At 45.0% G+C, this 15,563-nt stretch overlaps 1 protein-coding gene across 2 annotated transcripts in view; it reads left to right on the plus strand.

The window, feature by feature from the left end:
• CNOT3 (CCR4-NOT transcription complex subunit 3) overlaps window positions 1-15,563 on the plus strand; it is an 894,807-nt gene that overhangs the window by 647,066 nt on the left and 232,178 nt on the right. For both annotated transcript variants that reach the window (XM_082273841.1, XM_082273842.1), the window contains exon 13: window positions 7,193-7,376. In XM_082273841.1, coding sequence (XP_082129967.1) covers window positions 7,193-7,376 — 184 coding nt within the window. The remainder of the gene's footprint in view (window positions 1-7,192; window positions 7,377-15,563) is intronic.

Genomic DNA, 15,563 nt, shown 5'->3' on the forward strand with positions numbered 1-15,563 from the left:
AATCTCTCTTTAATCGCTATGTGTGGCAAGACAAAAAACCTAGGTGCCCCTGGTCGCTAATAATCAAACACAAACGGGCGGGTGGACTAGGCATGGTAGACTTATATGACTACTGTGTGGCGACTCATATGACTCATGTTAATTGCTGGTTCGCTCCACATACCGACGTGCAATGGGTACTGGTTGAAACAGCCATGGCCAATGTCCCTTCCCTACCCCTACTGCTAACGGCGGACTGCTGGAAACCTCTCCCGCTAAATCAATTGCCATTAACCACACAAGCATCCCTTCTGGCTTGGAGATACACTCTGCAACATACAGATTCCCACACTGCACTCTCTACGATACGCATTCCGTTGGAAACACTAACTGTCCTCATCCCGTACCTGTCTCTTCACAAATGGTTGGGTAATGGCCTAATGTGGCTAGATGAAATATTGGAAAACACATCCCTGAAACCCCTCACTACCTTAAACCTTCCCTCCTCTGAAGCCTACACGTACATGCGCATTGCAAACTTCATCAAAAGACATCCTGTGCCAATTATCCGTATCAAATCCGACCTATGGCAACATCTCATGAAAGGGCCTCTAGCTTCTAAAGGTACATCACTTTTCTACCAATCAATCCAGCATAAACAGACATTCTCGAAATCTTCCTCCATGTTAAAATGGGAATCGGAGCTCCACAAAACCTATGACACACCCCAATGGCAACAAGCAATCCTTTACTCACATTCACTATCTCACTGTGCTAATCACTGGGAACTCTCCTACAAGGTTATATCTCGGTGGTACTTAACCCCCTACAAACTTAATTCTTTTTACCCAACACATTCTCAGCTATGCTGGAGAGATTGTGGTCAGGTGGGCAATCTTATCCACGTACTGTGGGCCTGTAAGAGTCTTACTAGTTTTTGGCGCCAAGTGTTTAGCCTAGTTTCCTCCACGACAGGCATCCTCACCCCACCGGACCCAGCTCTAGCGCTCCTTAATCTTACCATAGACAAATTCCCACCACAGTACAGGACCGTTGTGGCCCATGTTTTCTTGGCCGCAAGGGTCCTCATAACCAGGAGATGGAAAACGTCAGACGTACCGTCTCTCTCAGAAGTAGTACATTATGTTGACTCCACATATGAACACGAACGCCTTATAGCCTTAAGGGCAGGCAAGTTAGCTACCTTTCAGTATTCTTGGAAGTCATGGTCTCATAGGAATAGTCACTGATTTTTATGCCATCACTGTTTTTCTCTTTTTCCTTTTTTTTTTTGCACTTGTATATTACTGAATGTGCACTTGTGCTCATGTTGCGTACCCACCCCCCTTCCCCCCCCCTTCTTTTCCTCTTGTTCCCTGATGTTGAATTGTTGTTTTTCTATGCAAAACTCAATAAAAATTTATTGAAAAAAAAAAAAGAAGAAGAAATATAAATCAGAGGGCACAGTATCGGCTTTCGAGCAATACAAGGAGGCAAAATAGAAAAGTAAATACGAAATCAAAATGGCTAAAATCAACTTTGAGAGACAAATAGCGGAGGATAGTAAAAAGAACCCAAAGAAATTATTTAAATATATCAACAGCAAAAAAGCTAGGGCAGAGCATATTGCACACATAATTAACGACGATGGGGGGATGGTTACAGAGGACACTGAAAAGGCAACCGTGCTGAACGCCTTTTTCTCGTCAGCCTTTACTCAGGAAAAGGAGGGGTACACTGACCATGACTGTATATTTAGTATTATTACACAGGACTTTCCGCTATGGCTAACAGAGGGTGAAATCAGGGAAAGGCTGGATAAAATTAACACAAACAAATCACCAGGCCCGGGTGGCGTACATCCGAGAGTACTCAAAGAACTCAGTAAGGTTATATCTAGACCACTGTTCCTGATCTTTGCTGACAGTATTATGACAGGAAATGTACCAGGGGATTGGAGGAAAGCCAATGTGATACCGATATTCAAAAAAGGGCAGAGGCATGTCCCGGGTAATTATAGGCCTGTCAGTCTGACATCGATAGTATGTAAACTTCTGGAGGGGATAAGGGACTATATCGTAGAGTTTGCTAAAGACAACATCATCATCAGCAGTAATCAGCACGGGTTTACAAATGGGCATTCTTGTCAAACCAATCTCTTAACATTCTATGAGGAGGTGAGCTGTGAACTAGATAGGGGCAGACCAGTGGATGTGGTGTACCTGGATTTCGCTAAGGCGTTTGATACAGTTCCCCACAAGCGCTTAATTTATAAAATAAGGTCTGCAGGTATCGACCGCAGGGTTTGCTCTTGGATACGGAATTGGCTAAAAGGGCGTGTCCAAAGGGTGGTAATAAACCGCGCATACTCAGACTGGTCTGAGGTGGTAAGCGGGGTCCCCCAAGGATGAGTCCTGGGACCAACCTTGTTCAATTTATTCATAAACAGCATTGAGGACGGGATCAGTAGTTCTATATCAGTTTTTGCAGATGACACAATATTGGGCAGGGCAATAACTGCACAGCATGAAGCAGATATCCTACAGAATGACCTGGACAAAATAACGGAGTGGGCTACGACATGGCAAATGAAGTTTAATGTGGAGAAGTGTAAGGTTTTGCACTTGGGGACTAAAAACATAAAAGCACAATACACGTTAGGGGGGAATCAAAAATGGAGAAAGATCTGGGAGTCTTGGTAGATGAGACTAGGCAATAGCATGCAATGTCAAACGGCAGCTGCCAAAGCCAGCAGAATATTAGCATGCATAAAGAAAGGGATGGATTCCAGAGATAAGACTATAATCCTTCCACTTTATAAAACTCTGGTCCGACCACATCTGGAGTATTCTGTCCAGTTCTGGTCACCAGTCCTCAGGAGGGATGTGTTGGAGCTGGAGAGGATCCAGAGAAGGGCAACTAAACTAATTTAGGGGATTGGAGGACCTGAATTATGAAGAGCGTCTGCAATCGCTTGATTTATTCTCACTGGAGAAGAGATGCATGAGAGGGGACATGATAGCAATTTACAAATATCTCAATGGTGATCTCAGCATAGAAAAAAAGCTATTGAGTCAAAAGGATTGCATGAGGACTCAAGGGCATACAATGTGATTAGAGGAGAAGCATTTTAACCTCAGGCAACGTGGGCGGTTCTTTACTGTTAGAGCTAAAAGATTGTGGAATTCTCTACCACAAGAGGTGGTTTCTGCGGGAAGTATGGTGGCTTTCAAAAGACTCTTGGACGTACATCTCAAGGATCAGAACATTCAGGGGTATGTGAGATGATTACAGCCACGCACACCTACACAGGTTGAACTGGATGGACTATTGTCTTTATTCAACCTCACCTACTATGTAACTATGTAACTTTTAAAAGCCAGGTACTAAGGCATAGAGGTTTGTCTGGATCAATAATCCCTAATTTACTGAAGACGAGGAAGTCCTCTTCCAGCAAGATTTACCATTGTACGTGGAAAGCGTACATTTCTTGGTGTGAATCGATTGGCACTCATCCTCCATTTTTTTCTGTGGCTGGGATCTTAGCCTTCCTTCAACTGGGCGTTGATCAGAAGTTGGCTTTGAGTACCATCAAGGGCCCTGTGTCTGCCTTGGCAATCTTTCAGCGACCCCTAGCCACGCACTCTTTAGTTCATAGCTTCATTCAGGGGGTTTGACATGTGGCTCCACCTGTATGGTCTCTCTTGCCACCATGGGATTTAAACTTTGTTTTCTCGGTTCTCCAGAAACCTCCATTTGAGAATATTTGGGAGATTGCCTTGAATATGTTGTCCCAGAAGGTGGCATTCTTGGTGGCTATTAGATCAGCACATAGGGTATCAGAGTTGTCTATCAGATACCCTACTATCCTGTCCTAGTCCCTATTTAGTGGTCCATAGGGATAAAGTAGTTTTGTCCCTGTTCATCATTCTTGCCCAAAGTTGTCTCCTATTTACATTTGAATGAGGACATTGTGATGCCTTCCTTGTGTCCCAAGCCAGGTCGTCCCAAGGAATTTGCTTTGCATACCTTGCATGTTGTCCGTGCAATTCGGGTGTATCTGGCAGCTACAAAGGTTAGACTCGCTTTTTGTGGTTACGGACGAACCAAGGAAAGGGCTGGCCTTTTCTTCGGCTACTATCTCGAGATGGATCAGACAGACGGTGACCCAGGCCTATTCCAATACAGGTCAGGTTCCACCTTTCCCTGTCACAGGGCATCCTACTCGGGCACTGAGTACTTCTTGGGCCTTCCATCATCGAGCATCAATATCACAAGTTTGCAAGGCGACCATTTGGTTGTCGGTGCATAAGCTTACAAAATTCTACAAAGAAGATACTTTATCATCTGCGCATGCTTCTTTTGGCCGCAAAGTTTTGCTGCTGCTGTTTAAGAGGGGCTGTTCCCTCTTGAGGGGTGTTTTTTCTTTGTTTTTATTTTTCAGATGGGGCTCCTGTGTCCTGGTTAAGGGCTCTTATTTTTATCCTTTGGTTATTGTCCCCACCCCTCATTTTCCTTTTGGTTGTCTAGTAGTTATGATTTATGGAGCGCTGTGTCCGTCGATGAACGAAAGCGAAAATGGGATTTTTGTACTTACCGTATAATTCATTTCTGAGTTCATCAATGGACACAGCACCCACCCCCTTCTAAATAGGTTTAATACTTCTAATACCGCTTGCTACTAAACGGATTACCTAGAGCTGGGGGGGGGGGGGGGGTTATGTACCAGCTGAGGATGGCCTATGGGCGTAGCCAGGTGTTTTTTGCTCATCTTAGTCCTACTCCTGGAGGAAGCAATATAACCCAGTACTTATGTTTTATGCAGCGCTGTGTCCGTCGATGAATGGTAATTACAAAAATCCCATTTTTTTTTTTTAAGGTGCTTGTGTTCTGCAGTCTACTATAATAAAGATTTTACAGGTGAATCAAAAATCTGTATCTTTCGACATAAACTAAATTTGAAATAGTGGCCTCTTACACCATCACTAATGGACAGTCAAGGGTCCTTTGAAGAATTAAGTACACAGCAAGTACTGTCCTGTGCTTTACAAGTACCAGCATTCAGCGCACCTGAAGAAATTCAGCTAACTGTTTGACTCATAAAGTGTATAGTGCAAAAGTATACCTGCGCTGCTACCAAAGCAAACTCCTAAATAGATCTCAGTAAATATAGTGCATAAATAATCTGTGTAAAGTGCTAATGCTCAACTTAAAATACACATTACTATATCATAAATCCCAATCAATATATATCAATCACTATAAAAATTCAATAAAAATAAATTTTATACACGTGAAAATAATAAATGTGAATAAAGTCTTTCAATAAAAGACGTGCTTCAATAGTGACAGTCTTTGTGCAAAACATAAGTCCAAAGTGCTGCGTGCTCGTAAAACAAGTGCTGGTGCTCTCTTTAGATGGGTAGGTGCTCCCCTCCTGGACCCCTACTCACCAGAAGCCAAATAATACCCCACTTTCAGAATATCTTTAGATAGGGCGAGCCTTATTGGACCATCAACTCAATCAGCTTTCTTGTAGATCATATCATCCAGGTATTGCTCAAGTGGTTACATACTTCACGATGCCAGCATCTCTTTCCATTTTTTTTAAGCAATACCTGGATGATATGAAGCAATACCTGGATGATATGATCTACAAGAAATCTGATTGAGTTGATGGTCCAATAAGGCTCGCCCTATCTAAAGATATTCTGAAAGCGGTGTATTATTTGGCTTCTGGTGAGTAGGGGTCCAGGAGGGGAGCACCTACCCATGTAAAGAGAGCACCAGCACTTGTTTTACGAGCACGCAGCACTTTGGACTTATGTTTTGCACAAAGACTGTCACTATTGAAGCACGTCTTTTATTGAAAGACTTTATTCACATTTATTATTTTCACGTGTATAAAATTTGTATTTATTGAATTTTTATAGTGATTGATATATATTGATTGGGATTTATGATATAGTAATGTGTATTTTAAGTTGAGCATTAGCACTTTACACAGATTATTTATGCACTATATTTACTGAAATCTATTTATGAGTTTGCTTTGGTAGCAACGCAGGTATACTTTTGCACTATACACTTTATAAAGGGACACCACCTTTTATAACAGCAGCAGCCCACTATACAGTGGTATCACAATAATTGCAGTCCTCAGCGCTAGCCTATAATCCTTGTTTGACTCATAGTTAGGCAGACATTACAGAGGGGTAGCTGATTAGTTGGAAAAAATCTTGTTTGCATTACCTGTGTGTGTTAAAAAAAAAGTCTATAGCTCTTCCATTCAGCACTAAGCTGAAGTAGAATGGCGAGTGTGTAAATGCTGCTAAAGTCATCCCGTATGTCCAAACAGATAGTGGGTGGGCGGGATGAACAAATAGGGAGAGAGTAGGAGTGGGATTTGAGAGGGGGACTTGTAGAACATAGAAGAGTATTAACGGTGTACTTTATCTCTAGCTTGGTTTGTCAGTTTGTAATGTAAGTAGCCATCATTTTGGCTGGTGTTAGCAACAGGTGGCAAAACCTTAGTTATGTGAAAAAGGGTACGTCCTTTATATTGCTGCGTTTTAAAATATGCTAGGTTCAATACAATATTCTTTATAACAAAGAGGTCATTGTCCTTTTATTCAGGTACAGTTTCATTACCTGCTGTGTCATTTGAATTCCTTTTTAGGAAGGTTTTGTTCCATCTTCTTCATCTAAGAGAGACCACTAGGTAGACAATGAAGGCAGGATGAGCATCCTAGCACCTGCAACATGCAAGTTTAGATGCATGGTTTAAGTGCTGGGATTTGCCAATCTAAATCAGCAATGGTCACAGTAAATAGTAATAGCTAATGCAATACTTCCCAACTTTTGAATCCAGTCATTAAACAACAACGACCTGACAAATTATTGTTAAATAAATGCTGGTTTGTCAAAAAAATTGTCAGAAAATTACCTAAGCAATTTGACTTGTAATGAAAGCAGAGAACAAAGCTGTCAAAGCAAAAATCTGTTTGAAATTCAGTGATATTATATTTATTATTTAGAACTGGAGAGAGGATTGCAAGGTGTTTGCTGTGATACGATTTAGTGCAAAGAACAGTCATATGTAGCATTCAGTGTGTCTGACTGCCCTCTACTAGTATTAGCGTATTTGAGTTGCTACCTACTGTTCTCGATAATATTATGAAGGTTGTTATTTGAGTTTTTTAATTTCTTCTAGGAAAGAGACAAACAGTGTCTCCCAACCATCCAGCAACAGCAGTAATACCAGCACTGGGTCCAGTTTACTATTGCCCTTAAGTGTAAACTCTCCAAGTTCACCAACACCAAGTTTCGGTGACCCTAAACCAAGCCAGCCGCTTCTTAATGGTCCACCTACGTTTAGTTCTACACCAGAGATAAAGGTAAAGAAAACTGCATTACTTTTGTTGGAAAATTAAAGGCTCAATAAACCCATGTGTATGTGCCCTAATATGTGTGTGATTAATATCACACAAATTAAAATGCTTGTAAGTACCTTTTTTATATTTTCATCATCATTTCAGGTTAATAGGAGTAGGATTGAAATCCAATGTTGAAATGCATGTGATTTAAAATTTTGACCTTTAGATATACTTTAAGATGCAATTTTTTGGGTTTATTGACACTTTAGTTATGGTGGTAAGAATTTAATTTTTTATAGCTTGTTTTAAGGTACCCGTGCAACGCCACAGAATATCATGCAGTTTTAGCTGCCTGGTCTTAGGAGTGGCCAAACAGCTCCCTGCTGGGACCTTTTTGTCCTAGCTCTTTTTTAAATGTCTTAAAGGAAACCTTTTTTTCTTTTATTTTTTTGTTGCCGCTGACTCCAGTTCCTGTGGAATGCTGGCTGGGTTTCGGACTGGCTATATGAGAGCCTTACAGTCTCCCAGTTTGTGCCAGCGAGCGCTTGCAGACCATAGCTCCACGTTGGGTCTCCATAGCGACTATAGTCCCACGGACGGGGACTGGCCTGCGGGTGAAACACCCCGCCGGGACGCACACACCTGGCATGCCAGCGTTGCAGCATGCCCCTTGGCCGACAGTGCTCTCACTACGGTGCAGAGGCAGTCTGTCAGGATGGACCCCCACCCTCAGCAGCGTGGTCCGGTAAGTACAGTCCCCCCGTCTGGTTAGCGGGCCTGGGGCGGATGTGGGCTCCTCCATAGGGGAGTAGGACCCTCGGGTACCCATACCTCCTACCACCCTCCTCCACTATCAGGGGTCACCTGGGACCTTCCCCTCCTACCCTGGGCTCTGGACCCCTGGGACACTTTTATTGGGGGGGTCCTCTATGTAAGTCGCCTCAGGTGCTGTACCGGGTAGTGGACGGGGGGGGGACTTGGAGGGGGTACATGGTTGCGCCTCATACCGCTACCTTTGGGGGGGGGTTCATCCGCCGGGATGACCCTTAGCAGGGCCCCCAGACCTTTTTGCTAGGGTAGGCCTCACTAGTCCCGAGGTCACATGCTCATCGGTACTAAGCCGCCATTTTACCGTGGCCTGCAGCCTTAACATTCCTCAGCAGCCTGCCTGAGTATCCCTATCACTGTAATACTGGTGTCCATTTTGCTGGAGCCAGAGACAAAACAGCACAGGAGGTTCTGGATCTTGTGGGCGGGGGCGTTTCTACCTTCTCTTCTCCATACTGCTCAGCACAGGAGCTTCTGGCTCTTGTGGGTGGGGGCGTTTCTACCTTCTCTTCTCCATGCTGTTGATGGACCTTGTTGTTCTCCATGTGGTAACTACTCTAGAGGAGTTTAATTACCCTGGCCTTCACCTTTTCATCTTCAGAGGGGTTTCAGGCCTTTAGGGGGCTTAGAATTATCCCCCGGAGTAGCACTGTGTGCATCGCGTTAGCCTCTTAAAGGCGCAGTGCACACCGGTAGCGGCGGTCTTTGTCGGGACCTGTGGTGCCTTTGTAACCTCACTTAGCCTCAGGGGCGTTAATATTTGGCGATTAGGCACGGATTGCTCCCTCTTAGGCCATTGCTCCGGTTTCCAGGAGAAGCTTCTGTTTAACCCCTTACGGTGCAGGTTCCGGTGTTTCCCCATTTCCCTTTCTGCTCTTTACATTCTTACTGTGCAATCCTACTGTTTGGCCATATGTCTAACATGGATTCCCCAAGTTTGTCTGCGACCCCCGATGTATCGTTGTTGCCTGCTTCTGAGGCTCATGATGTGACTTTATTGTCTGATGCAAGAAATGTCCAGAAAAATAGACAGTTATTGAGGCTTCATTTACTAAGAAACACCCTCGGCCCTTGCCTGTCTCATCTCAGACCTCAGATTCTGAGGCCGATATGGTCGCCGGCGACGCAGACCCCCTTTTGGAGGATGCGTCCTCGCATTCAGACTTTTCTGACGCGGAAGAGGATGTTTCCACACCCTGTGCCTTGGCACAGGAAAAGGCACTGATTGATGCTTTGATATCCTCAGTGAGGTACACTCTAAAAATCACAGATGCAAATTCTAAATCTTATCTGCGACTGACGGTGCCCTGCGACTGACGGTGCCCTGCGACTGACGGTGCCCTGCGACTGACGGTGCCCTGCGACTGACGGTGCCCTGCGACTGACGGTGCCCTGCGCGGCCGTGCCTGACTGCGACCGACCGCGCCTGACTGCGACCGACCGCGCCTGACTGCGACCGACCGCGCCTGACTGCGACCGACCGCGCCTGACTGCGCCCGACCGCGCCTACCTGGGGAGATAGTGTTGGTAAGGAATAGCAGGTCATTACTAATTATCCCCATAGAGTAGAGGGTAATAAAGTCTGACAGGATTGGGGATGCCACTCAGTGCACTTCTTGCTCCATGTATGCGTTCCTTGATGAACCAATCGAGGGTGAATACTGCTGTGCAGGATGTGTGCGACTTGTTTCTCTGGAAGCCCAGATCCTGGATCTAGAAAACATAGTGGCAACACTGCGTAGCATCAACAACCTGGAAAGGAGCTTGGACATTACCTTTCAGGCGCTGGCAGGGGCCAGCATAGAGGTGGGAGGAGTAGAGGAGACGCAGGCATCAAGGGTAGGCAGTTGGGTGACCATTAGGAAGGGTAGAGGGATGAGTGCCAGGGAGGCCAGTCCTGAGTTGATACACCCTAACAAATTTGCCAAGTTGCAGGTTGAGAGGGGTTTTAGCTCAGGGGTGGCAGTGCTGGAGCAGGCGCCCTTCCCCAGCTTCCAGGGGAGTGGCGGCTCCAGGAAGAAAAGGTTAGACAGGTTGTGGTAGTGGGGGACTCAATCATCAAGAGGACAGAGAGGGCAATCTGTCAAAGATTGCGGTAGCCGGACAGTATGTGGTTTACCGGGCGCTCAAGTACGGCACAACGCAGATCGGGTAGACAGATTATTGGGCGGGACTGGGGATGACCCAGCGGTCATGGTGCATGTGGGCACTAATCACCAAGTAAGAGGAAGGTGGAGGATCCAAAAGAACGATTTCAGGGAATAGATTGAGGAATAGGACCTCCAAGGTGGTTTTCTCTGAAATACTGCCGGTACCTCGAGCCACACCAGAGAGGCAGAAGGAGATTAGGGAACTTAACAAGTGGCTGAGGAACTGGTGTAGGAAGGAAGGGTTTGGGTTCCTGGAGAACTGGGCTGACTTCTCAGTCAGCTACCGGCTCTTTAGTAAGGATGGGCTGCACCTTAATGGGGATGGTACAGCTCTTTTGGGAAGTAAGATGGCCACCAAGTTGGAGGAGCTTTTAAACTAGGAGACAGGGGGCGGGGGGGCTCAGAAGTAGAGTCAGTCAGAAGGGAGCAAAGGACAGAAGGTAGTAGTAGAGTCTGCAGTGACAGTAGTTCCATAACGTCAATTGGGGGGTCTGTGCGGGAAAACCTCAGACCAAACAGGAATAAAAATAATCACCATTCACTATCAACAAAACTAAGAGTGGTATATGCAATGCCAGGAGCCTAGCTAATAAAATGGATGAGTTATTATTAATATAGATACAGGATTTATATAGCGCCAACAGTTTGCGCAGCTCTTTACAATGTGGGGGAAGACATTACAGTTACAGTACAATTCAATACAGTAGGAATCAGAGGGCCCTGCTCGTTAGAGCTTACAATCTAGAAAGGAGGATCAAGTAAAACAAAAGGCAGTAACCGAGGGGGAAGGCAGATTGATAAAATGGAGGTAGAGTTGTTAGGTGTGGGTAGGATAGGCTTCTCTGAAGAGGAGGGTTTTCAGAGATCGCCTAAAATCTAATAGAGCCAGAGATAATCGGACAGATAAGGGTAAGGAGTTCCATAGGATTGGAGAGGCTCTGGTAAAGTCCTGGAGGCGAGCATGGGAGGAGGTGACAAGGGAGCTAGAGAGCAGGAGGTTCTGAGAGGAATGAAGAGAGCGATTAGGTTGGTATTTTGAGACTAGGCTAGTGATGTAGTTGGGGGCTAAGCTGTGGATGGCTTTGTAAGATGTTGTTAGTATTTTGAATTTGATTCATTGGGTGAGCGGAAGCCAGTGGAGGGCTTGACAGAGAGGAGCGGCGGACACTGAGCGATTGGTAAGATGGATGAGTCTGGTGGCAGCATTCATGATGGATTGAAGGGGGGATAGCCTGTGTAGAGGTAAGCCATTGAGAAGGGATTTGCAGTAGTCGAGGCGCGAGATGATCAGGGAGTGAACTAGAAGCTTTGTTGTGTCTTTGGTTAGAAAGGGGCGTATTTTGGAGATGTTGCGGAGGTTAAGGCGGCAAGATTTTGACAGCAATTGGATGTGGGGCTTGAAGGAGAGTTCAGAGTCCAGGACCACACCTAGGACCTTGGCATGCGGGGATGGGCTGATAGTAATTCCATCAATGTTGACAGAGAGATCAGGGGAAGGGGCACGTGGTGGAGGAAAAATTATTAGCTTGGTTTTGGAGGGATTGTGTTTGAGGAAGTGGTGTGACATCCAGACCGATATATCAGATAGTAAATTAGTGATACGTGTGGAGACTGAGGGAGAAAGCTGAGGGGTGAATAAGTAGATTTGGGTATCGTCAGCGTAGAGATGGTATTGGAAGCCGTGGGAGGCTATTAGCTGACCCAGAGAGGAGGTGTAGATTGAAAATAGTAGGGGTCCAAGAACAGAGCCTTGGGGGACCCCAACAGAGAAGGGAAGGATTGTAAGTAACGCTAAAGGTGCGATTAGATAAGTAGGAAGATAGCCAGTAAAGAGTACAGTCACGGAGACCAAAGGCGTGGAGTTTTTTGAGGAGGAGGGGATGGTCAACCATATCAAAGGCAGCAGAACGGTCCAGGAGGAGGAGTATAGAATAGTGTCCATTGGTTTTGGCCGTTAGTAGATCGTCTGTCAGTTTTAGGAGAGCAGTTTCAGTGGAGTGTTGAGGCCGAAATCCAGACTGAAGGGGATCAAGGAGGCTATTCTCGGCAAGGTGGTCGCACAGTCGGTTGTAGACCAGACGTTCAAGGAGTTTCGATAAAAAGGGGAGCAAGGAAATAGGGCGTAGGTTGTCAAGATCGGTTGGGTCCAGTGAGGGCTTTTTAAGTATGGGGCTGACTAGTGCATGTTTTAGAGAGTTGGGGAAGATGCCAGAAGAGAGGGAGAGATTGAAGATGTGGGTTATTGAGTGTAGAATAGGGCCAGAGGGTGAACGTAGCATTTGCGAGGGAACAGGATCCAGAGGGCAGGTGGTTAAGTAGACATTAGCAAGTAGTTTAGCAACCTCGTCTATAGTGGTGGGGTTGAATGAGGGAAGTAGTGATCGCATCTATGGGCATGAAGCGTAAAGCATGGAAGGTATCTGAACAGCAATGATCTCCTTACGGATTGTATCAGTCTTTTGTTTGAAGTGGTTAGCAATCTCCTGAGCAATGAGTGAGTGAGTTGGAAATGTTAGTACATGAGGAGGACATAGACCTTGTGGGAAAAACCGAAACTTGGTTCGACCCCTCACATGACTGGCTGGCCAATATCCAAGGGTATTCGGTGTACCGGAAGGACAGGGTAGGAAAAAGAGGGGTAGGGGTATGTCTCTATGTCAAGAATAATATAAGGATGATGGAGAGGAGTGATATTATGGAAGGGATGAGTATGGAGTTAGAATCCGTGTGGGTAGAACTCCATAGGGAAGAAGTAAAGGGAAAAGTAATTGTGGGGGTTTGCTATAGGCCACCCAACCAAAGGGAGGAGGTAGAGCTGGAATTTATATCACTGTTGGGTAAAGTGGCAAAACTGGGATCAGTCATCATATTGGGGGGACTTTAATTATCCCGACATTGACTGGGAAGAGGGGACTACACACTCACAGAAGGCCCATCTATTCATGGAAATGTTACAGGACAACTACATGTCTCAGTTGGTGGATTCTCCCACTAGAGAAAATGCAGTCCTGGATCTATTGATCACTAATGACCCAGACCTAATTTCGGAGGTAGGAGTCCAGGACAACCTGGGCTCTAGCGATCACAGGATGATCACATTTAGCGTAAATAATATAACAAGGCAAGAGGGGAACATAAGAACCCTAAACTTCAGAAGGGCAAACTTTCCCAAATTGTGCTCAATGATGGAAAGGGTAAACTGTGATAAAACCCTGGGAACACTGACCACGGAGGAAAAATGGGAATGCTTTAGGAACATTAAATAAATGCATCTTGCAGTGCATTCCTATGGGAAATAAATGTAGAAGAGACAAAGCCAAACCTGGCTGGCTAAACCGTAATGTTAAAAAACTTATTAGGGGGAAAAAAATGGCCTTCAAGAAATATAAATCAGAGGGCACAGTATTGGCTTTCGAGCAATACAAGGAGGCAAATAAGAAAAGTAAATACGAAATCAAAATGGCTAAAATCAACTTTGAGAGACAAATAGCGGAGGATAGTAAAAAGAACCCAAAGAAATTCTTTAAATATATCAACCTGCAAAAAAACTAGGGCAGAGCATGTTGCACACATAATTAACGATGATGGGAGGATGGTTAGAGGACACTGAAAAAGCAACCGTGCTGAACGCTTTTTTCTCGTCAGTCTTTACACATGAAAAGAAAGGGTACACTGACCATGACTGTATGGTTAGTAGTAATACACAGGACTTGCCGCTATGGCTAACAAAGGGTGAAATGAGGAAAAGGCTGGATAAAATTAACACAAATCACCAGGCCCGGGTGGCATACCATCCAAGAGTACTCAAAGAAATTAGTAAGGTTATATCTAGACCACTGTTCGTGATCTTTTCTGACAGTATTATGACTGGAAATGGACCAGGGGATTGGAGGAATGTAAATGTGGTACCGATATTCAAAAAAGGGCAGAGGCATGTCCTGGGAAATTATAGGCCTGTCAGTCTGACATCGATAGTATGTAAACTTCTGGAGGGGATGATCAGGGACTATATCGTAGAGTTTGCTAAAGACAACAACATCATCAGCAGTAATCAGCACGGGTTTACAAATGGGCGTTCTTGTCAAACCAATCTCTTAACATTCTATGAGGAGGTGAGCTGCGAGCTAGATAGGGAGAGACCAGTGGATGTGGTGTACCCTGATTTGGCTAAGGCGTTTGATACAGTTCCCCACAAACGCTTAATTTATAAAATAAGGTCTGCAGGCATCGACCGCAGGGTTTACTCTTGGATACGGAACTTGCTAAAAGGGCTTGTCCAAAGGGTGGTAATAAATAGCGCATACTCACTGGTCTGAGGTGGTAAGTGGGGTCCCCCAAGGCTCAGTCCTGGGACCAACCTTGTTCAAATTATTCATAAACAGCATTGAGGACGGGATCAGTTGTTCTATATCAGTTTTTGCAGATGACACAAAATTGGGCAGAGCAATAACTACACAGCATGAAGCAGAAATCCTACAGAATGACCTGGACAAAATAACAGAGTGGGCAACAACATGGCAAATGAGGTTTATTGTGGAGAAGTGTAAGGTTTTGCACTTGGGGACTAAAAACATAAAAGCACAATGCACTTTAGGGGGGGAATCAAAAATGGAGAAAGATCTGGGAGTCTTGGTAGAGGATAGACTTAGCAATAGCATGCAATGTCAAGCGGCAGCTGCCAAAGCCGGCAGAATATTAGCATGCATAAAAAAAGGTATGTATTCCAGAGATAAGACTATAATCCTTCCACTTTATAAAACTCTGGTCCGACCACATCTGGAGTACTCTGTCCAGTTCTGGTACCCAGTCCTCAGGAGGGATGTGTTGCAGCTGGAGAGAGTCCAGAGAAGGGCAACTAAACTAATTAGGGGATTGGAGGACCTTAATTATGAAGAGCATCTGCAATCGCTTGATTTATTCTCCCTGGAGAAGAGACGCCTGAGAGGGGACATGATAGCAATTTATAAATATCTCAATGGTGATCGCAGCATAAAAAAAAAAGCTATTCAGTCGAAACGATTGCATGAGGACTCGGGGGAATACAATGTGATTGGAGGAGAAGCGTTTTAACCTCAGGCAACGTGGGGGGATTCTTTACTGTTAGGACAACAAGATTGTGGAATTGTCTACCACAAGAGGTGGTTTCTGCGGGAGGTATGGTGGCTTTCAAAAGACTCTTAGACGTACATCTCAAGGAGAAAAACATTCAGGGGTATGAGAGATGATTACG

The sequence above is a fragment of the Pelophylax lessonae genome, assembly GCF_965119305.1.
Source record: "Pelophylax lessonae genome assembly, chromosome: 12".
In the NCBI taxonomy this organism is placed as follows: Eukaryota; Metazoa; Chordata; class Amphibia; order Anura; family Ranidae; genus Pelophylax; species Pelophylax lessonae.